This window comes from Thunnus thynnus, chromosome 15 (genome assembly GCF_963924715.1).
Source record: "Thunnus thynnus chromosome 15, fThuThy2.1, whole genome shotgun sequence".
NCBI classification, from domain to species: Eukaryota; Metazoa; Chordata; class Actinopteri; order Scombriformes; family Scombridae; genus Thunnus; species Thunnus thynnus.
In genome coordinates, this window is record NC_089531.1 from 22,676,802 (window position 1) to 22,701,377 (window position 24,576).

At 39.1% G+C, this 24,576-nt stretch overlaps 4 protein-coding genes across 4 annotated transcripts; all 4 read right to left on the minus strand.

The window, feature by feature from the left end:
• Window positions 1-6,362: 6,362 nt before the first annotated feature.
• Window positions 6,363-12,654, minus strand: LOC137197883 (coagulation factor XI-like). The gene is made up of 9 exons (XM_067611376.1): window positions 12,533-12,654; window positions 12,238-12,394; window positions 11,790-11,899; window positions 11,371-11,533; window positions 10,421-10,539; window positions 10,198-10,330; window positions 9,914-10,020; window positions 6,750-6,909; window positions 6,363-6,550 (listed from the first exon to the last, which is right to left on the minus strand). Exons 1-9 carry the CDS (start codon window positions 12,591-12,593, stop codon window positions 6,439-6,441), a joined length of 1,122 nt encoding a protein of 373 aa, XP_067467477.1. The 5' UTR covers window positions 12,594-12,654; the 3' UTR covers window positions 6,363-6,438.
• An 869-nt stretch (window positions 12,655-13,523) lies between these two features.
• Window positions 13,524-16,237, minus strand: LOC137197887 (glutathione S-transferase A). The gene is made up of 6 exons (XM_067611379.1): window positions 15,961-16,237; window positions 15,775-15,840; window positions 15,458-15,563; window positions 14,661-14,779; window positions 14,014-14,099; window positions 13,524-13,870 (listed from the first exon to the last, which is right to left on the minus strand). The coding sequence occupies exons 1-6, from the start codon at window positions 16,126-16,128 to the stop codon at window positions 13,738-13,740; spliced, it is 678 nt and encodes a 225-aa protein (XP_067467480.1). The 5' UTR covers window positions 16,129-16,237; the 3' UTR covers window positions 13,524-13,737.
• Window positions 16,238-18,378: 2,141 nt separating this feature from the next.
• Window positions 18,379-22,414, minus strand: LOC137197886 (glutathione S-transferase A-like). Its single transcript, XM_067611378.1, has 6 exons — window positions 22,161-22,414; window positions 20,907-20,972; window positions 20,675-20,780; window positions 19,474-19,592; window positions 19,302-19,390; window positions 18,379-19,200 (listed from the first exon to the last, which is right to left on the minus strand). The coding sequence occupies exons 1-6, from the start codon at window positions 22,326-22,328 to the stop codon at window positions 19,068-19,070; spliced, it is 681 nt and encodes a 226-aa protein (XP_067467479.1). The 5' UTR covers window positions 22,329-22,414; the 3' UTR covers window positions 18,379-19,067.
• A 127-nt stretch (window positions 22,415-22,541) lies between these two features.
• LOC137197888 (glutathione S-transferase A-like) lies at window positions 22,542-24,299 on the minus strand. The gene is made up of 6 exons (XM_067611381.1): window positions 24,005-24,299; window positions 23,577-23,642; window positions 23,306-23,411; window positions 23,091-23,209; window positions 22,932-23,017; window positions 22,542-22,818 (listed from the first exon to the last, which is right to left on the minus strand). Exons 1-6 carry the CDS (start codon window positions 24,170-24,172, stop codon window positions 22,686-22,688), a joined length of 678 nt encoding a protein of 225 aa, XP_067467482.1. The 5' UTR covers window positions 24,173-24,299; the 3' UTR covers window positions 22,542-22,685.
• Window positions 24,300-24,576: the final 277 nt, after the last annotated feature.

The following is a 24,576-nucleotide window of genomic DNA, read 5'->3' on the forward strand; positions in this document are numbered from 1 at the left end:
GTAGCCCAGCAAGTGTCAATATTCATTACATGAGCATGAAGGAGAGCAGAGCATAACTGAAAATTCAGCAAACTTCATGTCCATCTTAAAGTAACATAAAGAAGCAAAAGACCAGTGCTTCTGTCAGTTGGTGTCTGCCAACCAACACAGATACTTAACTAACACCAACAACCAGCTTGATTTTAAAGCAGTTTATTTAATGGATGTGATCCACTGCTGATCACATACCCTTCCTACAAAAATGTTCAGATATCTCTCTTTTTCATTTGCCTTTAACCCACAGCTCAACTTAATTTATGCAAAACAAGCCAACATTCATTTTCTTAACACAACAGTGCACATTTGTTTTCCAGTTACATTAAGAGTCCATTCTAAAATAGTCACAAGGCTTTATATGATCTATTTTCTTTCTTCTAGAATACACTTTATGCTTTGTGCTTGAACAAAACTAGTCAATAAAACTTTGCATTCCTTTTTTTATTTGTACATTCGTCACTACTGGAGAACTGCAGGTCCAAAAACTAGAGTGAAGCAAAGGACACTGAGAGCATCAGTGGCTGATACAGGTTATACAATACCTCTGCTGTCAAAACCATACAGGTGAAGGAGTCAAGGTAGAACTGATTGGACAAAGATGTTTTCACCTCAACCAAAACTGTGTAAAGAATTGGCATCCAGTGTTAAAATTTGAAAGCAGAGATCAATGTGTGTGTACAACAATTACTCATGTAATCTTTTTACACAGTCACATTATGGGGATGAGCCCCACTTTTGGGGACAAAAAGTAAGTGCCCATATTGTAAAATGTACTCAATTTTAGAGTGAAGAGTTAGTTTAAGGTTAAGGTAAGGGGAGGGTTAGGCTTAGGGTAAGTCTCCATGTGGACAATACAACATCAGTGATCAATGACAGTGTAGTGGGCTGTAAGATTGTCTATTATTGTCTATTGTCTGTAAGCCAAATTTCCCCTTTGAGACATTAAAGCTCTACTCTACTCTTCCCTGCCTGAGTGTAAGGCATTACCCCCACGTAGCTCAACTGCCCAGGTGCTTATAGTGTAAAGGTCTGCACAGACAAAACACAAAGCGAATTTTACCGCATAAGGTGTCAATGGGAAGGTGACAGATATTTTTATGTTTGATGTTCGGTGATTGGGTGAAGTTAATCCTGAGATGTCATGGGTAGATGAAGCAGAGCCAGATGCACACTTTTAAAAACTGGAAGTTGTGCATATATTGGGAGGAGGCAATAATTGAGAAAGCTATTGACAAAAAACAAGTCATAATGGGTCATTGTGTCCTATTGCATGACCTAAAAACTGTATGTATTGTGAGGAGATCCAGATGAAAATGAAGTTGGTTTGCAGTGTCTGACAAAAACAGAGAAAGCTGTTGACAATAAACAAGTCATAACTGTTCATGAATTACATTAAAGCACTTGGGGGAACTTGGGTTATGTATACCACATTGGCAGATGTCCCCAACTGTTCTTGGGAATTTAGCATGCTGATTAAAAAGCATATAGACACCTAGATGCTGCATTGGGCATTGTTAGTCAGTGTATTGATGCATCAACATTGCCACCATATCTGTCTGGTCTAGTTGCCCCTCTGAATGCATACAAGTATATTGTGGGAAGAGGTCTATCTGCTCTCTCAGCTACTATAACTCACTAAGTTATCAATCAATTTTCCAGCAGTGTGGATTGTCACAAAATACTAAACATTTATGTGTTATACAGAATACTTTGTTAATCAAAATTAAAATTAAAATTAAAGTTGAGTCTACATTTTGTAATATTAGAACTTAATATATTCTGCTTTCATATTACATTGTTATATAGCCACTATGATGACTGCAAAGACTGGTTATGATGGGGAGGTGGTGGAGCACGCGAAATGGCAACATGAAAGCACTAAGGCAGAGAGGGAGACAAACATATTTAAAAAGACAGTCACACAACAATAGGCAAACAATGGAGGTGTGTCACCACGCTAGATGTGACCAGCTGATAGCCTGTGTTGCAAACTGTGGAAATGGAGCTTAAAGGACATGCAAAAATTACAAGGTAGAAAGAGTTAAATAAAAGGATATTGGTTGCAGTATGGGAAATGTAGGTTCCAGCGTTTTTGCAGCTTGAGACTAAAAGTGGAAATATCTCCTCTGCTGCTTCTATTTTGACTTCTTTTTTTTAAAATCTTTTTGGCAGGCAAGACAATTTACGTAATCTCATGGGATGGTGTATAATAGCACGCCACTTTTAAAGACACTCACATGTCATGTCTACACATTTTAACCTTTTTGCGTGTCACTTAACGCTGTTGGGTTTTTTAGGCACAAAAACCACTTGGTTAGGGTTAGATTAGAGTAACTGTTCAATCAGGAGAGACATGTTAAAGAAGTAAAGATAATTGTTTATTGTATAGATGATATTGACAATTGGCCTTGTCAAAAGTCTTTGGCGCTTAGACTCTACAGGGAGATTTTGTAATCACGGGACATCAGTCCTGAGCAGCAGCAAGATAAATCCCCCCATAGAGTCCAGACATTGGTGGTGGTGGTGGTTGATGTCGTCCGCTGAGACTGATAAGGCTGATAAGTTTGATGAAGTGATGAACTGATGAATCTGCAAAGACTGGCTATGAGGGGAGGTGGTGGTGCATGCAAAATGGCAACATGAAAGCACTACGGCAGAAAGGGAGACAAACATTTAAAAAGACAGTCACACAACAATAGGCAGACAATGGAGGTGTGTCACCATGCTGTTGGATAGATGTGACCAGCTGATAGTTCAATTACAGCCCCAGATAATGACAGCAAAGGAAATTATGAGTGAGCATGCCTGAGAGATGTGAAAGCTGTGATGGTATGAGAAATAAAACCACAAGCGTATTCATGCAAAGATAGTCCTCCTGACTGAAGTTTCATTATAGCTCCATTAAAAATGCTGTAAAAATGTTCCTTTTAACAGCACTAAAATGCTCAACGTGACGGTTAAAATATCTGGTAACAATGTCTCGAGTCATGGTAAAATGTGTCCAGTTAGTGGTTGGTTAGTGGTCTAAAACAGTGCTCTCCTACAAGTTTTTGCCTACAAACTATTTAGCCAACCATCCAACCCGCCTCCTCCTAATAAGGCAAAATCACCATATAAAAATAAAAGAAAGTCACATTATATTGACGCCAATGCATCAGTTCCCCTGTCACTCAAACATAATGTTGTGAGGCCCCAAAGGAGTCAGCAGACCGTATGGAGCTGGGTAACCCATTCCACCATTGTGGAACCACAAACAAGATCTGGATCATGATTCCATACCAGTCACTGACAGTATTACCATTCATTTGCGGACCGGATCGGACAGGAGGGGACATACGGCCTAATGAGTGACAAAATATTGCCATACTAAGCTTTGTAATATTAGTTCCTGGCTCAAAAACACTTTGCTTACTGGAGTCTGTACCAACCTTTGACAAAGCGGATTCATATCCTGTGAACATATTCTGAGTACATAAAGGTTAAAATAACAAATATATTCCATGTGATCAGAGGCTGTTAATACAATATTACTTCTACTACATGACTGATTCATTTACTTATTCAACCTTTATTTGCGCAGGGTAGTTTTTATGAGTACATACAGTTTACTTTGTCACTGCAATTATTTAGTACAAAATTATTTTTCCCAGTGACATTGCATTAAACATAATGTCTTGGAGACAGGGTTAGTCACAACAATTCCCAGTTAGCAGTAACTGTAAAATAACATAAATAAAATGACAGAAACAGACAGCTCTGACAATTATATAAAATAAACACAATACTGGTTCAATGACAGTAGTCACTGTTGATTAGAACATAGTGTTGGAAGTTTCAGAGAGGTATTTTGATTTTTCCTCCCATTTCCTAACCACAGGCTCAATGACATATTTAGACTGAAATGGCACATAATGAGTTACTGAAAACAAAAATGAAAAACTCTGAAAACATTTGAACCCGAAGTACGACTCATTTCTTTCTATTTTAGTGCCTATTGCCTGTTTTGCACCTGTTATCTCTGGTCCAGTCAGCCTGACAAAAAGGTTAAAAAGAGACAGGAAGGCTGCTAGCTGCGTAGGTGCTGACAATGTTTCACATCAGCAGAGAAATGTTATATCTGTTCGTTGGAGATCTATGTTCTACATTATAAACAAATCAAATAGGAAATATATACACATATGTACATGTACAATTATGGTTATATAGACACTCATAGACATTTACAGATGCGGTTACACTTAGTTAGCCACACACGGTATGTAAAGCAGCGTAGTGTATGTGTGAACCATAAATCAAGGGTCTAAGGATAGAAGTGTTGTACATAATTTGTATAACATAAATATATTCCTTTACTGAAACTCTGTCTGTAATCAGATCTGGTTTCACAGCCATAAACTGGAGATAAAGCTGAGATGGTTTAAGGTTGCTTGAAGGTGGATTGAGGGCCAGAGGTTTCTGCAGGAGGGAGCTGTTGTCAGCTGCTGTTTTCACCTCCTCATAGAAGTCAGCCACAACGTATTTCTTGTCCACCCACACAACATCCCTATTGTACAGACAAGGCTTGGTTATGCGTTGCTGGTATTCCTGGGTTGTCCTCATCTGTTATACTGTTTTGTTACCATGAGTGGGACAAGCTGTGGACTGATTGAAACTGTTTGGCATCTTTTTACAATTAACATGGTTAAAATCTCCGAGGAAAAAACAAGGGGCATCAGGTGAGATAGATGACATTGCTGCAACACTGAAAAGATGACATCGGTAGCAGCTTTGCCATTTGCCCTGGGATGGATATACACCACTGTTAGGAATATTAGGTGAAATTCTCACGGCAAAGCTTGATGTCCGGCAGGCAGATCCTCTGACATACAGTGACACTACTACACCATGGAGCTTTCCCTGTTATCCTTTGGTCACGGTCCAAACGGATCAGGATTCCAAATCCATCAATGTCCAATATAGAGTCCAGGTCAGTGTCAGAAAATCACATCTGAGTAAAAGCCATCACACACACATCTCTGAATTCATTCATAAATTTAATTTATTTCTAATTTTGTGATTGAAATCTAAGGAGAAAATCTCGAGTGTAGTGGATCCTGTTTATATGAGATTTGTCAAACAATCCCAAGGCGAGGATCAGCATGGTTGTCAGGAAAAGTAGGACTAATATCTCCATCTTCGAACTGATCACGGTAAACTCATAGGAAAAAAGCGGTACGGCAGGAGAACACTGGTTTAAAGCCTAGTGAACACTGGTTAACTAAACAATAAGTTAAAAGACACAAACAAACAGACAGACACACGGAGCACAAGAGCAGCGCCATCATGCTTGTATGTGTATATGTCTGTCTTTGTAAAACACTTTGGTGCAAAACCTGTTTGCTTTTTAAAGTGCTATATAAATAAAATAAACTTGAAACTTGAAACTAGAAATGTCAAAGACTCCACTGTCCCTGTTACATGCTGAGTATCTTGACTGCTCTTCATATTGTGCTTTGCTGTATCTGGTTCAGCATACCTTACCACCACTCTGTGTTCTGTCAGTGTGAGGGCTCCCTCTCTTGACCATCTGCTGCTCTGTGTCTTCTGTCTGTAAAAATATTTGTACTGCATAGTCAGGACCCAGAAATATCAAACTGATGTCAAAGAGCTGCTGACAAATACACACTATGTGTTGCCTTGTATCACATCGTGTATCATATTAAGTTGTATTTAAACACACCACAAAGATTAGAGATTATATCCAAAATGACTTTTTATTTCTTCTTCTTTTTAATCTCTTAAAGAAATGTGGTTAATCTTTTTTTAATCTTTTCATAATTTTTCTTGCAGCAAACAAAAAACAGTAAATAAATCATTCTCAGGAACTGCTAGACTGGGGACCCCTGCCAAAAGAAAGATGACTATATTGATCCATGAAGGGTACGGTACAGATGCTGGAGACAAGAACTCTTCCTGCAGAGCATAAATCCAAATCAGCAAATGTTCTTCACACTTCACCTCAAATTTGACTTTCTGGTGTTGGTTGACATGAGCTGGTGTCATTTTATGTAAAGGAACTTAACTAAAATGAAAGGGGGATGAACCTTTGACTGCCTTCTGTTTAGTTTAGCCTCTGTTGACATACTGTATACATTAACTCATTTTTTTGTGGAAGACTTGGCATCCAAAGTTCAGACTGCCACATTAATGTGGTAGTAGGCAGGTCTGAAGGACACAGAGGTTTAGGACAGAAATGTGTGTATATATGAGGGTGCTTCCTCTTTTGCAAGCTGATGAAAAGAGGAGAAGCGAGAGAGTAAGGAGAGAAGATTTATACAGGAATAAAATCATCCACACAGATTGCTACAGTTGAATATTTTGTTGTAATTTTTCATTTTATTTGAAAGTGTTTGTATGTACAAGTCAAACCCTCTCAACACAGTTCTTCAGGGAGAAGCCGGACACAACATTACTTAATTGGGTAACTTTGGGAGGAGCAGGTATGGTGATGACACGCTTGAGATAGCAGCGGCGCCTAGAACAAAAAATCAACATATAAATACACCTGACTTCATATCATAAAACAGGGCTACGATAGCATCAGATTGATGATCAAGTTAAATGTTACATGATTTCTGGGTTTTGCTGGAATTGTTACAATTTTACCAAAAAATTGACAACATTTGTGTTTTGGGTCTTTTTGCATACTCGCATAAAGAATACTGTTGGCCTACCAGTAATTACGGTCAAAGAAGCTCTCGTTGGCATAAGTGTAGAACTGGCAGTTGGGATCCTCTGTGCATTTCCACTGGCACATGTCTGGGTCATCCATCAGCTCATAGCTAATGTCAGACCCTCGAAAATCTATTCCTTCATGAGCGTCCAGCACCCAGCCTGTTAGCAAAGAGGAACAGGATAGACTGTTGGCTTAACTACAGAAATATTGCACTAAAATCAAATTAAAAGGATTAACAAACATTGATAGGTGCTGAATCATTCTAGTCTTTTCTTTTATCTATTAGATTACATCTAAATACAAAGATTTACATCACAAACTCCCTGCCCAGTGCCATCTTCTCCTTCTATAGGAACCGCTCACAGTACCTGTCCCCCTACCAGCTCCCCCCACAGGCTTCATCTGTCACTACCACCTTCATCACTTACCTTCCCCATACAGACCATTATTTCCCACCATAGACTCACTGCAACTAGCTCATCACTGTCACCGGCGACCCACTTAAGCCAGTTGTAAGCGGTAGCATCACACAATAATGAGTAAAAGCAATTGGCACAATTTGGCCAATTGGAGATAACTGGAGAGGTTCGGGGACACCAGTGACACCACAAACTAAAAACTCCCTAGCTCCCATAAGGTTAGGCCTAGAGATATGGAATTTTATACAGGTTGACAAGATGTAGAAGGTATGTGGTGATTTGCATGGTTCTGGCATAAAGCATGTCCTAATTACTGTTATTCAAATATGACTCATTATAAACGAGGACCAAAAACACCTTTTTGAGCCTTATTTGAACTGATGTTGTTTTGTTTGTGTTTTAGCCACATGCTAAACAAACACATTTCCAGAAACTAGAAGATGTCACTTGTCAAATGAAGCCTAATACATGTATTGTGGCCTTACAGTTCTTCTGTTATAAGCTTTTCCATTTGGGTGTGCCAATTAGGTGAAAATTCTATAAAAGGGGTGGATGCTAAAGGGTTAAATGCATCCCCATTTTAATTAATAAGAGTTTGCCGAGCTACTATCCTATTTCATGTCAAAGTATGACAAAATTCTCATTTTAGGTGTTTTTAACATCCATATCTGCTGCCTTTCTCAGACGTTTGTAACTGATTTTATGAACACTTTAGAATCTTTTAACCTCACTCAGGCAATACAAGAACCTACACATTCCAAGGGTCACACTCTTGACCTAGTTCTGTACAGCGGTCTCAGCTCCAACAATTTTGAGATTAAGGATATCTGTGTGTCTGATCACCAAGCAGTTTTATTCAATGTGGTTTTAACCCAATTACCATTTAATCACAGTACACCCATAAGCCACCATGTTTTTAATTCTATGTCTGCTAGCAAGTTTTCTGAGCTTTTTACTAATGCCTTTTTAACTGCCTTTAATCTTCATTTTAATACAGAGGAGCTGGTCTCTCTTTTTAATCACACTTCTCAGTCTGTCCTGGACTCTGTTGCCCCCCACGATAAAAAGTCAAAGACAGAACCGCAACCCTGGCTAAACGGATCCACCAAAGAATTAAAGAGGGCCTGTAGGAGAGAGGAACGCAAATGAAAAAAAACAAGTTTACATGTATTTTATGAGATCTGGACGGACGCAATGACAAACTATCAAAAGGCAGTTAAAGAAGCTAAAACCTAATTTTTTTCTAGTTTAATTTTAGCAAGTCATTCTAACCCCAGTATTTTATTTAAAATAATAGACTGAGTGACCACCACCTCCCTTTGTCATTTTATTGATGCCTCACAAGAGATGTGTGAGAAGTTTCTAAATTTATTTAGTGAAAAAGTCATGGATATAAGGCAATAAATCCACCTATAATTGGTTTTATTCTTACCTTTTAGAAAGAACCTTCTCGGTCACCATCGGTAACCTCACTTCTTCCACAGCCCACATTACCAGTGGTGTACCGCAAGGTTCAATTTTAGGTCCAATTTTATTTTCCATCAACATGCTTACACTTGGCCAAATCATTCAACAACACAACATTTCTTTTCATTGCTATGCAGACGACACACAGATGCCTCCAACTAGTTCAGAACACAGCAGCTAGGCTTCTTACAGGTTTTAACAGACAACATCACATCAACCCAATCCTGCCTTCTCTCCATTGGCCCCCTGTTCATTTTAGAATTGATTTTAAGATTTTACTGATCTCTTTTAAAGCACATCTGGGTCTGGCTCCCACCTACGTGACAGATATGTTGACCCTGTACGAACCAGCCCGCAGCCTTAAGTCCTCAAGTGGGGCCCTTCTGGCTGTTCCAAAGTCAAGGCTTAAATCTAAAGGTGACCATGCTTTTGCCATCAGGGCCCCTTGGCTTTGGAATGACCTGCCTGAGGAGATAAGGCTCACAGAATCAGTAACTTTTAAATCACCTCTCAAAACCCATTTCTACAGACTTGCTTTTATGTACTGTTGTCTTTCGATCATCTTTCTATAGTCTTTTAATCTTTTTATCATCTCTCTATTGTTTTTCATTGTCTTCTGCTGCCTCCTTAAGGTCAGACCTGTTATTGCTTTCTGTGTCGTGTCTTTGCTTTGCATTGTACTGCTTTTGCTTTGTCTGTCAAAGCACTTTGTAAACTCTGTTTTTAAAGGTGCTATAAAAATAAAGATATTATTATTATTAAAGATGCTACAGCCATGTTAGCGGCTCTGTGAAGCTGTACTTAGACACAGCATTGCTTTGAGTAAATTGTAATGTCAGCATGCTAACATGCTCACAATGGCAATGCTAACATGCTGATGTTTAGCAAGTATAATGCTTACCATATTCACTATCTTAGTTTAGCGTGTTTGCATGCTAGCCATTGCTAGTTAACACTAAGCATAAAGTACAACAAGGGCTGATTGGAATGTTATTAGTTTTTCAGGTATATAATCCAAAGTCTTGGACAAAATGAAAGATGAAAAATTAAGGAATCACCAAGATTATTACAATTCATCCAGAGGCAACATGCGTATACCAAATGTCATGGTAATCCATCCTGTAGTTGTCAAGATATTTCACTCAAAGCCACAAATGTGAACCTCATAGTCATTGAGAGTCGATCCAAACAACCAGAATAGAACACATGGTCTGTAATATGTGACGGTCTCCTGTATGTCTTTTCTCAATGTTTTTGATTGACTAGTGATACATACTGTTATCTAGCTGACAGAAGCGTGCTGGTAGTCCAGATGTTGCTCCCTCTTTACTTATGGTCACCATTTCATTGGGATTGTTCTTCAGATAACAGTTGAAGTCATTACTGCAAAAATAATGAAAATAAACCTTGAAAGTATGTCTACATTTTGAGATAACAGAAAGAACAGATAACGACATTACAAATGTTGCCTATTTGATACACGAATCATATAAATATTTGTTTGACTTGACTGAGACAGTAACGTTGTACCCTTTAAAACTGCTGGCAAACACACACTACCTGGTGTAAGAGAAGTAGGTGCAGAGTGGATGAGCAGAGCACAATGTCTGACAGTGTTCAGGTGAGGCAGCAGGCAGCGTCTCGATGTTGTTTCCCTTGATTTCAGTTCTTGGAAAGAGCTTGCCCTGACAAACTGTACAAAACACAGGTCAAACAATGAGAGAGCATGCACGACAACCTGCAGGATGCTTTCCTAATGCTATGACCTTTGCTGTTTGTGTACCTGTGTGAAAGGACTGAGTTTTTTCTGCTTTGTGGGAGAACCCAGATACTACACCAGCCTTTCTTTCTATAGTAGGAATCCTTGGTATTGTCCAGCTGAATTTAAGGTGGCACTTGTACCTAAAAACAGAACAAGAAATGACACCATCAGGGAACATCACTCCACAAGAGTTCAATCTTATACTACTCAGCATGTGAAAACAGTTGTATAATGTCTACTTTGGCTCTGGCGGAGTGTCAGGTGTAAGAAAACAACCCTGATTATGTCACAGCTATGTTGTTAGGGTTATTTCAGCTTGGGCTCAGTATTTTTTACAATATATATTCTGACCAAGGATCTTTGTTGCTGTCAGCTGTCAAATAAAGGCTTGCCAGAAGAAATATTAATGTAACTCATCCACATATATCTACATTTGCACTCCTCCTCCTAACTCTTAACCACAAAACCCACAAATACTAAGTATGCTCATGAACCAGTACCTACAAAGCTACAGACTAATACGTCTAGTTTTTGAAGCCATGTTCAGTAGTTAAAGAACGATTTCACAATTTTTCAAGTCTGTCTTAAAATATGAGGCAAATGCCCATATGAAGACAACAACAGGTTTTGCTTGCTGTAATGATCCTTTCCTACAGTAATACACTTTCAACAGAAGTGATGGGGGACAAAATCCACAGCCCTCATTTTGTGCAAAAAATGTATTCAATAGTTTATAGTTACAGGATAGTTACAAAAAGGGGGAATTTCATGCTAAAAAAGACTGACTTTGAAATTATCTGCTTTATCACCCAACTGAATTTCAGTGCAGGAGAAGCACACGTTTCCTCTTATAAGCCAATAAAAGACATTACTTTAGTAACAGCATTACCTCTGCCTCCAGAGCAGCCCTGCCTTCACAAAATGACAATACAATTTAAACTGCAATGTGATATTATGTGATTGAGTTTTACCTAATCCTCTCCGGTGTGAAGACTCCATTTACAAAAGTAAAGAACTGACAGCCAGGGTCTTGCGTGCAGGCTCTCTGACACTCCTCATAGTCACTTGTGAACAAGAATCGGTAGTCTGCCCCTAGGAAGTCCACGTTCTGGTACACCTGAGAAAGACAAGGTTCTGGCAGACAGACAGAAAGAGTTAAAGAGAGTTTCACCACACATCACTAATTAACTAGTGACTAACTAACTAGTGAATAACTGTTAAATGGTTCAGTGGTTGTGTGCCTACTTGGGTCTGGGTCACAGGATTTAAGAGAAAACCAAGACCCAAACAACCTAGATAGATGGACCAGCAGACAGACAGAAAGAATTAAAGAGTCACTAATGTCACTAATTAACTAATGATTTTAATAACTGTTTAAAATAGTTCCTACTTGTGTCTGGGGTACAGTTTTTGAGAGAAAAGCCAGAGGTGACACCCAGGAGTGGAGTCTGAACATTAGGCTGTCCAGAGGGAGTTGACTTGAGGTAGCAGTAGAAGTGCCTGCAGAGAGGGGCAGATTTTTTGTGTGCATTTAACTTAAAACAAACATTAAAAAGTGAAGAGAAAAGTGGTTTAGATAATAAACTGCATATGGAGAACAGTGTGCTCTGATTTATTTTAAATTACACTATGTTTTGCATCCAGTACAGTGACTTCTTGACCTCCAGAAGGAATTTGAGTTGGAATAAGATTTTGTTTGTTTTGTTTTTGTGCTTTCTAATTTTACAAAGCTTACTCTTAGTTTCTTGTTTTCTGACAGCATTTTAAATAAAATAAATCACTAGTACATCACAGTTAATCATTTATTTCTGATTATATGTCTATTGCTTGTTTGGTACCTGTTATCTCTGGTCCAGTCAGGCCGAATAAAGGTAAAGAATAGACAAGAGGGGTGCTGAGTGCACAGCTGCTGACAGTGATTCACATCAGGAGAGTAGAGAGATTTTATGTCTGTTCCCGGGAAATCCACGTTCTCCAGAAGCTCATGGCTACATTCTGAGGAAATAGAAAAGGAGACACACACCTACAGTATTTATATGTACAAATACAAATACACACATATCAAATAGATTTTACCACAAATAAATGGTAAAATATAAACTCAAACACATGATCATACTTAGGTAGTATTACCTTCACTAATGCAGAGGCCGCAAAGGGAGAGCAGACTCACTAAAATCAAACGTGTTCTCATCTTCTCAGTTTCTCTGGTATTCTGCTGAGATTATTGAAGCACAACTACAGTACAGTCAAAAGAAGTGAATCTGCAGCTGCAGGCTCCCCAAAGGACTGTTTTGCAATCCTCACATGTATACATCTGTTTTACCACTGATTGTTGACACATACAGCGATTGGCTCACAGGAACTGTATGCAGCTGCCTTCTGGTGCAATAACCCAGACACACAACCTTGGAAGCTAGATCGAGTATCAAAGGTTGACTATCCTTTTGAAATCAATAAATGAATGGGACTTGGTTAAAAAAAATAGTAAAATAAAAAGGTGTGATTTTATGTATTCATAGTCAAATATCAATTGAAACTAAGACCTCTCAAGTTTATTGGCTGTTCCTAAACCAAATCAAGGGTTGATCAATCTTTGGACGCTGACCTGTTTATCCTGTCACTTCATTGTATTTTCTGTCCTTTAGAAAACACATTTTGCTTGAGCAGCTTGATTTGACAAAGTCCTTACAACCACTGTGTCACACAGTGACTGAGAATAAAACATAACTTGGAGGCCTGCAACTTGCAATGATAATGGTTTCATTTACTTTGATCCCAGGGTGAAAGACTAAAAAACTCAGTTTTGTGATAATAAGAAGCCAAAAGGATCCTGAACCTGGGTTAATGTTCTGTTTGTACAGCGTGTTTCCACCCACTGGCCAAGAAGGGCAAGACAGAAAAACTGTTTAAGTAGAATGAACTATGGACGAGCATAAAGCATCAGTAGTTTATAGGAATTTAGCAACCTCTGCTGTCTAAACTGTTAAAGTGCAGAAACCTTTTCCCCTCAACCAGTTGTATAAAAGAATTGGCATTAAAATTTGCTCCGAGTGATCAACTTTGATGAATATAGAAGCCTTCAGTGTAAACTGTAAACTGATATTGATATTAATAAAGCAGGTAAAGTTGAAAGTCAATCTTTATTGATTTGTTTACAGCATACAAAAAGAGTCATCTGTAGCTTAAATTACAAACAAATGATGTCAAGAAATTAACCACCATAGCAAATTCTTTTTCTTTTTTTTTTTTTAAATGCAGTAGTGCAATGCAAGGAGTGGTTATACATATCAAACAACAGGAACAGTTTAGTGTGACAGCTGATGTGAGTTTGAATGTCAGATGTCTTTGAGCATGTCTTGTCCCTGTGGGTTCTCCAGCCAGGTAGGAGGCCAGCTGGCTTTGATGCTGGGTCTGTCCTTCAGAGAGTTATAGTAAGCTGCCAGTTTAGGGTAACGCTCCTCAGATAACCTACAGAATGAAGAAAAGTTGGTGTGAACTTCAAATTACACATTTAATGCACCTTGTTAATCCATCCATTCATCTTGCCAAGCAGCATTAAGTCATTCTCAGGCATTTGATTAATGTCATTTAACAATATTTAGTACACTTACCCAAAACGGAAGACGTAAGCGACGCTTGGAAAAACGATCACATCAGCCAGTGAAAAGGCCTTTCCTGCCAGGAAGGAGCCTGATACCTATAACACAGAACAAAGGAGCTAATTCCATATTCATGTGCTGGCAGGCAGATCTGACAACATGTTAATGAAGAGGACTGCATTTGGGGAGGGGGTAACTCATTGAAGACACACATGGGCCTCCAACAGCTGTGTTGAATGGGTATATTTTAGTTAACTAAAATACAAAATACATTATAGGTATATGTGTATATAAAATGAATAGTTCAACATTTTGGGAAACAGCCAATCCATGCATTCTTGCAGAGTTAGATGAGTAGATAGATACCACTCTCATGAGGGTGGTATCAATCTTCTTATCTAACCTTACATTTCCTAAAAAATGTTCCTGATTTTGCTACAATCCCCAGAAGATTAAAGTTTAATTATCATGTCATTAAGTAAACTTGTGTCGCAAACCTTTCCAACTTGTGTTATCACACTAGAAGTACAATTTCTTATATATACACACACGATAGTATGTACCTGCAGGGCTACTTCAACAAACCCTGAGCAATTGCCAATCACTGCAGCTCTGCATTTGTGTAAATATGTTTGAAGGTACAGCATCTTCAGCTTTACCTTCTGCAGGTATCCCTCCCACAGCTTGAGCTCAGCACTCAAAGCCTCTCTGTTTCTCTTCACAGCAGAGTCGTGCCTCTCCCCCTCCGGGACCTTCCAGTCGTAGTAGATAACATCAGCTGCAAAATGTCAACAGACAATCAGTTGTAACACCAGCTCTCCAAGGTATGAAAGCTGTGGGAACTATCAATGAAACCCATCTGCACACTGTACATCCCCACCCACATTGTGCTTAGACTAACTGCTTTCATTTCCCCTTGCAGCTGATTGTGAGGTCAGTCATTATTATGTAATTTAAGTAACTAAAGGCGGTGAAAGTGTCTCAGATAAAGTTTGAAGCAGCCTACTCAGAAAATAGAGTATTCACTTGAGTATTTATAATCATGTACAAGATTGTGCAACTGACAGCTCTGTGCAGCTCTCCTCTTTTTGCAAGCTCTCTCCAAAAGTACCCCATCCCATGACTCCAGTTTTGCATGCAAGCCTCTCCGAACATGTGATTCTTTGTGGGATTAAAATCATTCCTTTCAAAATCACTTCCTGTTTAAGCTGTGCACAACATACACTTCATGCATAGTGCCAAGGCTTGATTATGTGATAGCACAGCTCATTAGTGCACACCGTGTGTTTTGAACACACAGCATGCACTAATTGGAGGGGTCAGCCGGGGGATGATGATAAGTCCCAAAGGCAGACATCTAAATGGCAACAACAACTATGTCAACAGGTATGTCCCGTTTTGCAATACAACAGCATTACTTGACTTCACAATACTTTGCATGTCAGGGTTTACATACCCATTTTCTGGGTGAACGTGACACCCTCAAACATGCGCTGGTACATCAGTGCTTGCTCAGCAGGGCAGTCAGGCATCAGCTTGTTTCCCTGGGACTTGAATTGGCTCTGTTGTTAGAAACATGAAAAGACCAACTATTATGAGCAGCTGCACGGAGCTCCGGTTTCTCTTCCTTTGCAGTGTGGGGTATCTGTTTGTCTGTGAGGTATTGTTAAAAAAAAAAAAACACAGAGCACAGGGAACACTCCCGGATATTAACTCCTTGGCTGCATAAATGTTTAACAAGGGCCAAGTTCAGTACCTTGGCCAAGTTCTTACCTCCAGGTACATGCAGGCAGCGTAGGACTCATTCAGGACATAAGAACCATGTTTGAAGGCTGGAAGCTTTAAGAAAGAGTGAAATGTAAACTTTGGATAGCTACTTAAAGCTTTATTTCTGTCACAAAAATGAATATGATTGAGTGCTTATCAGGAAAATATGCACCCTGTTTAAAGTGAACTCACCTGTCCCCTGGGATTCATGGCCATGACTTCCTGAGACTTGTGCTCCATTTTCTCAAAGGCAAGCAGTTTCTGGTTGTAACCCTGCAGGTTCTTCTCCTCCAGGGTAATCATCACCCTCCAGCAAGGGGGAGAGCCGGAGCCCCACAGCAGAGTCATGTCCTTGGCCATGGTTTCAGACTGAGATGTTTCACCTGACACTTGGAGTTGTAGACGGTGTGAAATGAATGAAGAGTGAAGCTGGAGAGAGACAAATGCCTGGTTTTATAACAAGCACGAGTCCTGGACAACCGGATTGGTTGAGCTAAGTCCCATCCCATTTTTGTGTTATCATCAAAGATCTGTGGCTTAAGACAGTTGAGATAGTTCACCCCCTTCTTCTGATAACATGATATCATATTTTAAGTTCACATGTTACAGCAATGGCAAAGAACTGCTGGTTGCATTTATAAAGTATTTTCATTGTGGAATGTGTCTCCAGCTGCTTGTGTCCACAGGCATTACTGTCAAGCCAAACATGAAGAGGAGTGACTTCTCTTGCTTTGCACCATTGCTCTTTGATCTCACACACGTGCAGGTTGTGAAATATGGGGAAAAGGGAAACGAGAATCTTACACAAATGCTGGGGTTCTTTGCACTGAAATGGGCACAAACAATAAAACTAGAAACACTGAAATTCTAAAAATAATCACCCAATTCACAGCCTTTACAACTACTGAGTTTATGGAGATCCTATCATGGCTGCAGTAATGTCTTTTATGCTGTAATATTCCAACAAACATAACTGAGATCATGTTTATCTGTGAAGCCACCAGTCATTGATATTATCTTTGTTCGTTGTTTTGTTTGAAATTATCCCTGGAGTGATTTCCTGCTGCATGCATACGGTACTGTTGAAATCTCACAGTGACTCAGCACTTTTCTTTTACCTCTGTACACACACAGAGAGGGAAAACCAGTCTTTTTATTATTATGTTTATTTCTTATATATTCTGACACAATCATTCATACTAAACAATCAAATATGCATGTAATACACACCACACGATGTATCCCTACATTTGTGATTGACATTTAAAGTAGCATGGGATTGAAATATTTAACACCCACTAATCATATTGCAGTTTCTTTGTCTGTTCCTGAGTCATACTTTGAACTCTAAATGTAATGCACTTGAATATTTTCCAGTATCAACACTACGCTTAAGTAAACTGTGTGAGGAAATAAACCACAGTACTGCCCTGTAGTCAATACAGTTTGCCTTCACCATCTCTTTGATATTCTGGTCTGCGAAGAAAACTTGTTGAATGGAACGAAGTTGCAGATATCACATGAAAATCATGTGGTTTCTCCAAAGCCCATTCCTTGCAGCAACACTTTCTGACCAGCTGATTATGTGTATTATTTTATGTTTTTGAAAGGTTCGACAAATAGATTGCATCATAATTTATCCCTATTTCAGGAACAATCCATTCAGAACAACTAGTGTAATGTGTAACTGAGTGACTGCACCGGTGACATTCCAACTCTTCATGTCATTTCATCTTCGATCTAACGTACGTGCAACTGAAAAAATTCTTTATCTGCTGTGCATGAGTATTTCCTGCCAGTGTGCATGAGTCAGTCATCCTGCTTGGTTGGCATAACATAAACATTTTGTGTTGACAAAGCATAGAGAGGAGAGCAAAAAAACCTATGATGTTCACAACTGGTTTTTCTCGTTAAAAAAAATTTTTGTTGAAAAGATTTTGTTCTTCGTGAATTATTTAAACATTAAATACAATACATAAAATTCAAATAGTATTTTTTTTTTTTTTATTGTAAAGGCTAGGCTTATGCTACCCACTGGTATGTTTCAACTCCTAAATAGTCACATGAGGCCTTTTTGTCCAGGACTGGTGTTTCCAAAGTAAAGTCATATCTTGATCTGCTTCCCTGTTGTCCGGCTTTTCCTCTGCAAAGTCACAAAACTTGTTCTTGCAAGTTGATTGTTAGCAGAATTTCATTTCAATAAGATGTGGGCCTGCAGACTTTCCCAGCATATCCTGGTTCACTGATACAGTACATTGCTCATGTTAGACAGGCAGAACAGACTGTTGGTCTGTTCCCATGTCAGTTACAAAGAAACACCAGAACTGACCTTCTCATCATCAGCTGATGGAGGGAAAACAGGGGCAATCGAAAGTCCACAGTGCCAGAACTAAGCATGGACCCGGATGAGCATCCAGAGCATAAGACGTGGAAGCTGCTGTATCTTTAGTGGCATGTAAAGTTCTTTTACACAGCTGATATGCACAACTTTTTATTTTTTTATTTTTGTGATATAAAGTGATATAGACCAACACACAGAGCAGCTGCTGTGAATGTCTCAGAGAAGCTGTGCATTCTACATAAATGCAAAATCATGCACATGACACAATATAGATCTACTATCTCATTTATGCAAAGTCATGATGAATGTCATGTCATTTGAGTTAGCTTTGTGTAGAGCAAACCTGTTCTGGCATAGCCGTTTAAACAATACAACCATCAGGTCATGTCCTTAACGACACCACCCACATTTTCTAGATACAAGATAGAAAATCTATGGTACAGTGCACTTGAAGTAAATATTATGTTAACTTTTTTTTATGGATATCAACTTACATGAGCTCAACAATAGAAATAGTAACGTCCAAACTTTAATTCAGGTGGTGAAATGACTTTATTAATAGACTCAAAGAGGTAAGAATGCACTGAAAACTGGTTATAGTAAATTCTTCATGTATTAGTCAGCAGAGACTGGCGCCAGATATACCACGACATGTATTTGAGCAACAAAAAGCTGCTATACAAACAATGCCACATGTGATATTTTGTCTACTACATAAGCCTGTTGCCTTCAGTGACCTGTGAGTTTCAATTAATTGACAAAATGATATCTCTAAAATAAATAAAAAAGTTAATTTGACAAAAAATAAAACATATAAATGCCATTGTAATACTAATATATTTAGAACATAATGCTCATCTGATTGCTTTCCTTCTTTTTTAAACATCAGAAAAATAGAAGCGCTATATTAAACAGTTACACTTTTTAGACGTGTCTGTAAAGTGTGTGTGTGAACATCTCAGATGTCTTTGAGTGTGTCTTGTCCCTGTGGGTTCTCCAGCCAGTGAGGAGGCCAGCTGGCTTTGATGCTGGGCCGCTCCTTCAGCAGAGAGTAATACTCGGCCAGTTTAGGGTAAGACTCTGCAGATAACCTGTAGAACAGAAGGTACAGATGGAGACATTTGAACTCCAGCGTCAGTGTTTATTTAGTGGGTGAGACATCAAGGAAATGTGACAGGCTTCTCCCACTTACCCAAATCTGAAAAGAGTAGCAACAGTTGGAAAAACGGTGACATCTGCCAGTGAGAAGGGGGGTCCTGCCAGATGAGAGCCTGAGCCCAGCTACAAAGAAAGGGGTGAAAAATACAGCATGTTTGAACACAACAGTGCATGTTGAGTTTGTATGTTTGTGTATGTATAGATACCTTCTGCAGGTAACCCTCCCAGAGTTTGAGTTCAGCAGTCAGAGCTTCCCTGTTTCTCTTCAGAGCCGAGTCATGCTTCTCTCCTTCAGGGACAAACCAGTCGTAGTAGATGACCGCATCTAAAAAAAAAAAAAAAAAAAAAAAAAAAAAGATGAAGATTATACACACATCACCATAGTCAGTGGATAGTGGCTTCGATCAGTGTATGAGCCTATCATCATTGCACATTTTTTTTGTGTGTGTTGAGTGTAGTGTAGCATTTTCAGACTATAATTAAAGGATAAAGACTTTTTTTAATTCAGGGGCCATGGCTGTATTTTCATTATCGATTAATCTATCGATTTCCTCAATTCATCATTTTGTCTATAAAATGTCATGAAATTGTGAAAAATATCCGTTGTAGTTCCCCACAGCCCAAGGTGACGTCTTAAAATGTCTTGTTCGTCTAACTAACAGTCCAAAACCCAAAAATATTAAGTTAACCATCATGTATGACAAAGAAAATCATTATATTTGAGAACCTGAAACAAGCTAATTTTGGGCATTCTACTTAAAAAATTACTTGATTAATCAACTAATTGTTGCAGCTCTATTCTTATTGTCTACATATCCCATAAAAAGCGGATCACAAATATACAGTTTTGTTTTTAAAAGAAGTTATGTAATATCCTCAAACACCTGGGCACTGTAGTTTCTAGCAAATATTCAACGAACGGGACTAAATAGTGCATCTGTTGGGGACTATTTTCAGCTGCGGATTAACACACATTTGTTGCTCTAGCTAATTTACTGTAGCAGACAGTGTATCTAGATTGACACAAAATAAACTATGGTAAATATAAAATATTGCCCATCTTACCCTTCAAATCACACTTTGGTATAACTTGCAGAAATGCTTCAGTGTTTGTAGTAAAGAATAAAAATAAAAACAGGACCTCTTACTGTTATGCGTCTTTAACAATCTGAACCACTGCTACTTCAAATTAATAGAACAATGTTTATTGAATGAAACACAACAGGACGAAGCCTGTTGGTATTATGCTGCAACAGTAGAAATAAACTGTGCATTCTTTATCTGTGTGGTAATGAACAAATATCAGGTAAGAGGTCAGATGTGGTTTGTGTTACAGCTTGTACTTCCCATGACGATAACACTGCAGTCACAAGCTTTGACCTGCATACTTAAATGTGTTTGTCTTACTGAGTTTCTCATAGAAGGTGAGACCCTCAAACATGCGCTGGTACATCAGGGCTTGTTCTGCCGGGGTGTCTGGGATCAGTTTGGTTCCCTGTGACTTAAACTGGCTCTGCCGTCAACACATATAGAAAACACACACATATTAAAACATTTCCATGCTTCATAATGTTGGATTTAGATATAGTTAGCATCTAGAGTGTCTTATTGGTAATTCAATTTGGATAGGCTCACTCACCTCCAGGTAAAAACAGGCTGCATAGGATTCATTCACAATGTTGTCTCCATGTTTGAAAGTGGGAAGCTGTGAAATGGAGCGATTATGGTGAGCATGACAAACAATTCACAGACAAACTGTTATTTAACATTCATCAGATATGAGATCCTGTGCTATTTAAATCCTGTTTGCTAATGCTACTGGGAGCTAATTAAGACAACCTGCTGAGCTGTATCACACAGGAGGGCTCTTGGGGAGCAAAACCTGGCTCACTAGCACAGTAACTATGAATGACAGCATAGGTAGTGTTTTCCACATCAGTATGACTATAAAAATATTTACAGAAAAAAATGGGAAGTGCACATATTTTGCTTGAGTTGTCACAGCACTTGCATACTGTCAAACGTAAGACATGTACACCAAACTGTCTTCAAAATCCTGTCAATTAAACCATATCTTTTTTACTAGTAAATATAGGCAACTGATAAAGCAAGAACTAGGACTTTTAAGTGACAGGTAATCATTTCTGATCATTTCGGCATACTGATAATGCACCTAGAGATCCTCTAAAGCAGTGGTTCTCAAACTTTTTCACATCAAGGACCCCTAAACTGACACAAATTAGACCACAGATAAGATTTTTGCTTTTAGACATTTTATTATGGTAAGTGTATTAAACCCATGATCAAAACAGTCGTACATTCTGCCATTGTGTTACTTATGGATGGAGTTATGGTGAAAATAAATTATTCCTCTTTTTGCCCCCTGGAGCCCCCTCAAGGACTCCTGAGGGTCCCCGGACCCCACTTGAAGAACCACTGCCCTAAACTTTATCATTGCTTACACTGGTCCTTACTGCCCTCTGTTGGTGCGTTGAGGGGAAAGACCCTTGTGTGAAGTAATACAATTTTACAAAGTACAAATTTTGCTTTAAAAATGAACTGCTTGGTGAAGTGAATATAAGCCGAATTAAAAAGTCCATCCATGTGATTCGTCAGAAGCCTTCAGTCATGTTTCAACATGGGTGCTTTTTGCCGGGAAGTCGGAAAACATTACATAAGTCAAGTTTTGAATGGAGTTTGGTGCGAACTGACCAAACAGCGCGTCTATCGGGGAAAGTTAACATGGAGGGAATGTACGCTGCCTGTGTTATTAATACAAGCTGTTGTAGTTAATATTCGTTCATCACAAAGGGATTTGAGGGAAGGTATGTCATGAATTTAGTCTATTTTACAAACTAACGTATACGGTGTTTTCTAAACTACTTCTCCCTACCTGTCCCCTGGGATTTATATCTATCACTTCTTGAGATTTGTGCTCCATCTTCTCGAAGGAGAGCAGTTTTTGGTTGAAGCCCTGCAGGTTCTTCTCCTCCAGGGCTATCATCACCCTCCAGCAGGGAGGAGAGCCGGAGCCCCACAGCAGAGTCATGTCCTGGGCCATGGTTTTGGATTGAATAGTCTGAGACCTGGTTGGGCCTGTTAGCTGATACCAACGGATTTGTCTTTGCAGGATTGGTTGTAACTCGTCCCACAGTTTATGTGGATCGCAGGCTATAATAACTGTGCATATTGCCATCTAGTGGCTGGAAGAAGGAAATGCAACTTTCAAACAATTTCCCTTTATCATAATTTACCAACAACTGTATTACACTAGATTTGGGGGCACATTTTAAGTATTTAAAAAAAGTCAATACACTTTTTGTTTCAATACATTTATATATATATTTATGAATTTCACTGTTAAACAAACAAACACATACAATAAAATGATGTGCAGGTTATACAGTGTTCCTATGTTTCAGAGGTCCTTCAGGACATCATAACCCTGTGGGCTGGACAGCCAGTGTGGGGGCCAGCTGGTTTTAATGCTGGGTCTGTCCTTCAACAGGCTGTAGTATTTGGCCAGTTTGGGGTAGCGTCCAACCGACAGCCTAAAGAAGAAGACACTGATGTCACTAAAAACAAAGCAGTCTGGGAAAGGGGAACATTATCTCTTCCAGCACATACTATACTGTGGATGAGTAGATAGAAGTCTGTCACCTACCCAAAACGAAAAGCATAAGCAATGTTTGGAAAGACAATCACATCAGCCAATGAGAACGCTCCCGCCAGGTACGAGCCAGCACCCACCTTGAATGAAAGAAGCACTGCTGTCAGCATGGTGTGTATGCATGTCTGTGAGAGCGTAATGCACGTACACTACCTTCTGCAGATAACCCTCCCACAGTTTGAGTTCAGCAGCCAGAGCTTCCCTGTTCCTCTTCATAGCAGCATCATGTCTCTCTTCTTCAGGGACAAACCAGTCATAGTAGATGACTGAATCTAAGACAATATGGATATTGATTTAGTGTGTGAATTTGTTCACTGCTACTTCTTTCCTTTTCAGTCTGTTCTGGTGTTTGTGTGTGTGCATCTTACTGAGTTTATCAGTGAGGGTGAGACCCTCCATCATGCGTTGGAACATCATTGCTTGCTCTGCAGGACTGTCAGGGATCAGCTTGTTGCCCTGCAACTTGAACTGATTCTATCATAGCAAAGTACCAGAAAACATAAAGATTATATGTATATATATATATATATATTCAATATTTTTCACATTTACTGAGGTTGTTTTTGAACTGATGAGCAGAAGCATGTAGTGTGTAGTGTATCCTTCCAGTTCAGTAAACAGGAAGTTTTGACAGTTTACCTCCAGGTATAAACATGCAGCACTGGACTCATTCAGTATGTTGTCTCCATGTTTGAAGGCAGGGAGCTGGCAGAAAGAAATGTCATGGTATTGGCATAAGAAGGTGGGCTTTTAGGTTGCTAATTGTGCAGTACAGTCTGTGCCACATGTGCATTTTGTTACATGCAGCACGACTTAAAAAAATACATTAAGTTGCACATGGTTTTTACTCAAACATTTTATAGTGCAGGCACACTAATAAAGTTGAACACTGACTATATAGGAAATTAATCTTTATTCAGAGGCCTCCTTAGCCGTTACTGGACATTAACTATGTTGTTAAGTTAATCCATCAGCGAGAATATTGCAGTACTTGACTGATGGCTGGTATTAATTCCTCACCATGTTTGTACATTTTACTGTAATCATTATATGCACGCTAACCCTACCTGTCCTCTTGGGTTGATTTCCAAGACTTCCTGAGATTTGTGCTGTTCTTTCTCAAAGGACAGTAGCTTGTGTTTGTAGCCCTGCAGCTTCTTTTCCTCCAGAGCGATCATAACTCGCCAGCAGGGAGGGGATCCAGCCCCCCACAGGAGACTCATTGACTTTGCCATGGACACAGAACGGAACGAGTCAGTGAGACAAGGATATGAAATGAAAGGACGCAGCGAATAAAGTGAACAGCACCTCACAAATCCAAAGGTCGGTCATTAGTGGCACGCCCACGAGTTCAAGTGTGGGTTCAAGGGGCTCAGAAGTGAAAGCAGTGAAGAAGAATGACACGCACATTCTTTTTTTTTCACTCAATAGTTTTTTGGGTTTTTTTATTGCAGAATGTGTATACACAGCATTTCAAGTGAAAGTGTATGTAACCATGACTTCATGTTCAACTCACTACATGACATTTATGCAGTGATGTTTCCCAGGTTTGTTGCACTGTGAGAGGAGAGGAGACTTCAGCTGGGACTTCAATTTATCCAGACTGTCCCACAACCTGTTCAAGTTCATACAAAATGTG

What these genes read in the sequence shown, in the direction of transcription:
- LOC137197883 (XM_067611376.1), bottom strand. Translation starts at nt 12,593, where the DNA reads ATGAGAACACGTTTGATTTTAGTGAGTCTGCTCTCCCTTTGCGGCCTC. An exon ending in TTCACACCGGAGAGGATTAG is followed by an intron (nt 10,540 to 11,370) that starts GTAAAACTCAAT and finishes TTCTGTTTTTAG; the next exon opens with GTACAAGTGCCACCTTAAAT. An exon ending in ACCTACTTCTCTTACACCAG is followed by an intron (nt 10,021 to 10,197) that starts GTAGTGTGTGTT and finishes TTATTTTTGCAG; the next exon opens with TAATGACTTCAACTGTTATC.
- LOC137197887 (XM_067611379.1), bottom strand. Translation starts at nt 16,128, where the DNA reads ATGGCCAAGGACATGACTCTGCTGTGGGGCTCCGGCTCTCCCCCTTGC. An exon ending in CTGCCTGCATGTACCTGGAG is followed by an intron (nt 15,564 to 15,774) that starts GTAAGAACTTGG and finishes TTCTAACAACAG; the next exon opens with AGCCAATTCAAGTCCCAGGG. An exon ending in GGGAGGGATACCTGCAGAAG is followed by an intron (nt 14,100 to 14,660) that starts GTAAAGCTGAAG and finishes TCTGTGTTATAG; the next exon opens with GTATCAGGCTCCTTCCTGGC.
- LOC137197888 (XM_067611381.1), bottom strand. Translation starts at nt 24,172, where the DNA reads ATGGCAAAGTCAATGAGTCTCCTGTGGGGGGCTGGATCCCCTCCCTGC. An exon ending in AAATCAACCCAAGAGGACAG is followed by an intron (nt 23,643 to 24,004) that starts GTAGGGTTAGCG and finishes TCTTTCTGCCAG; the next exon opens with CTCCCTGCCTTCAAACATGG. An exon ending in CTGCATGTTTATACCTGGAG is followed by an intron (nt 23,412 to 23,576) that starts GTAAACTGTCAA and finishes TTGCTATGATAG; the next exon opens with AATCAGTTCAAGTTGCAGGG.
- LOC137197886 (XM_067611378.1), bottom strand. Translation starts at nt 22,328, where the DNA reads ATGGCCCAGGACATGACTCTGCTGTGGGGCTCCGGCTCTCCTCCCTGC. An exon ending in ATATAAATCCCAGGGGACAG is followed by an intron (nt 20,973 to 22,160) that starts GTAGGGAGAAGT and finishes TCCATTTCACAG; the next exon opens with CTTCCCACTTTCAAACATGG. An exon ending in GGGAGGGTTACCTGCAGAAG is followed by an intron (nt 19,391 to 19,473) that starts GTATCTATACAT and finishes CTTTCTTTGTAG; the next exon opens with CTGGGCTCAGGCTCTCATCT.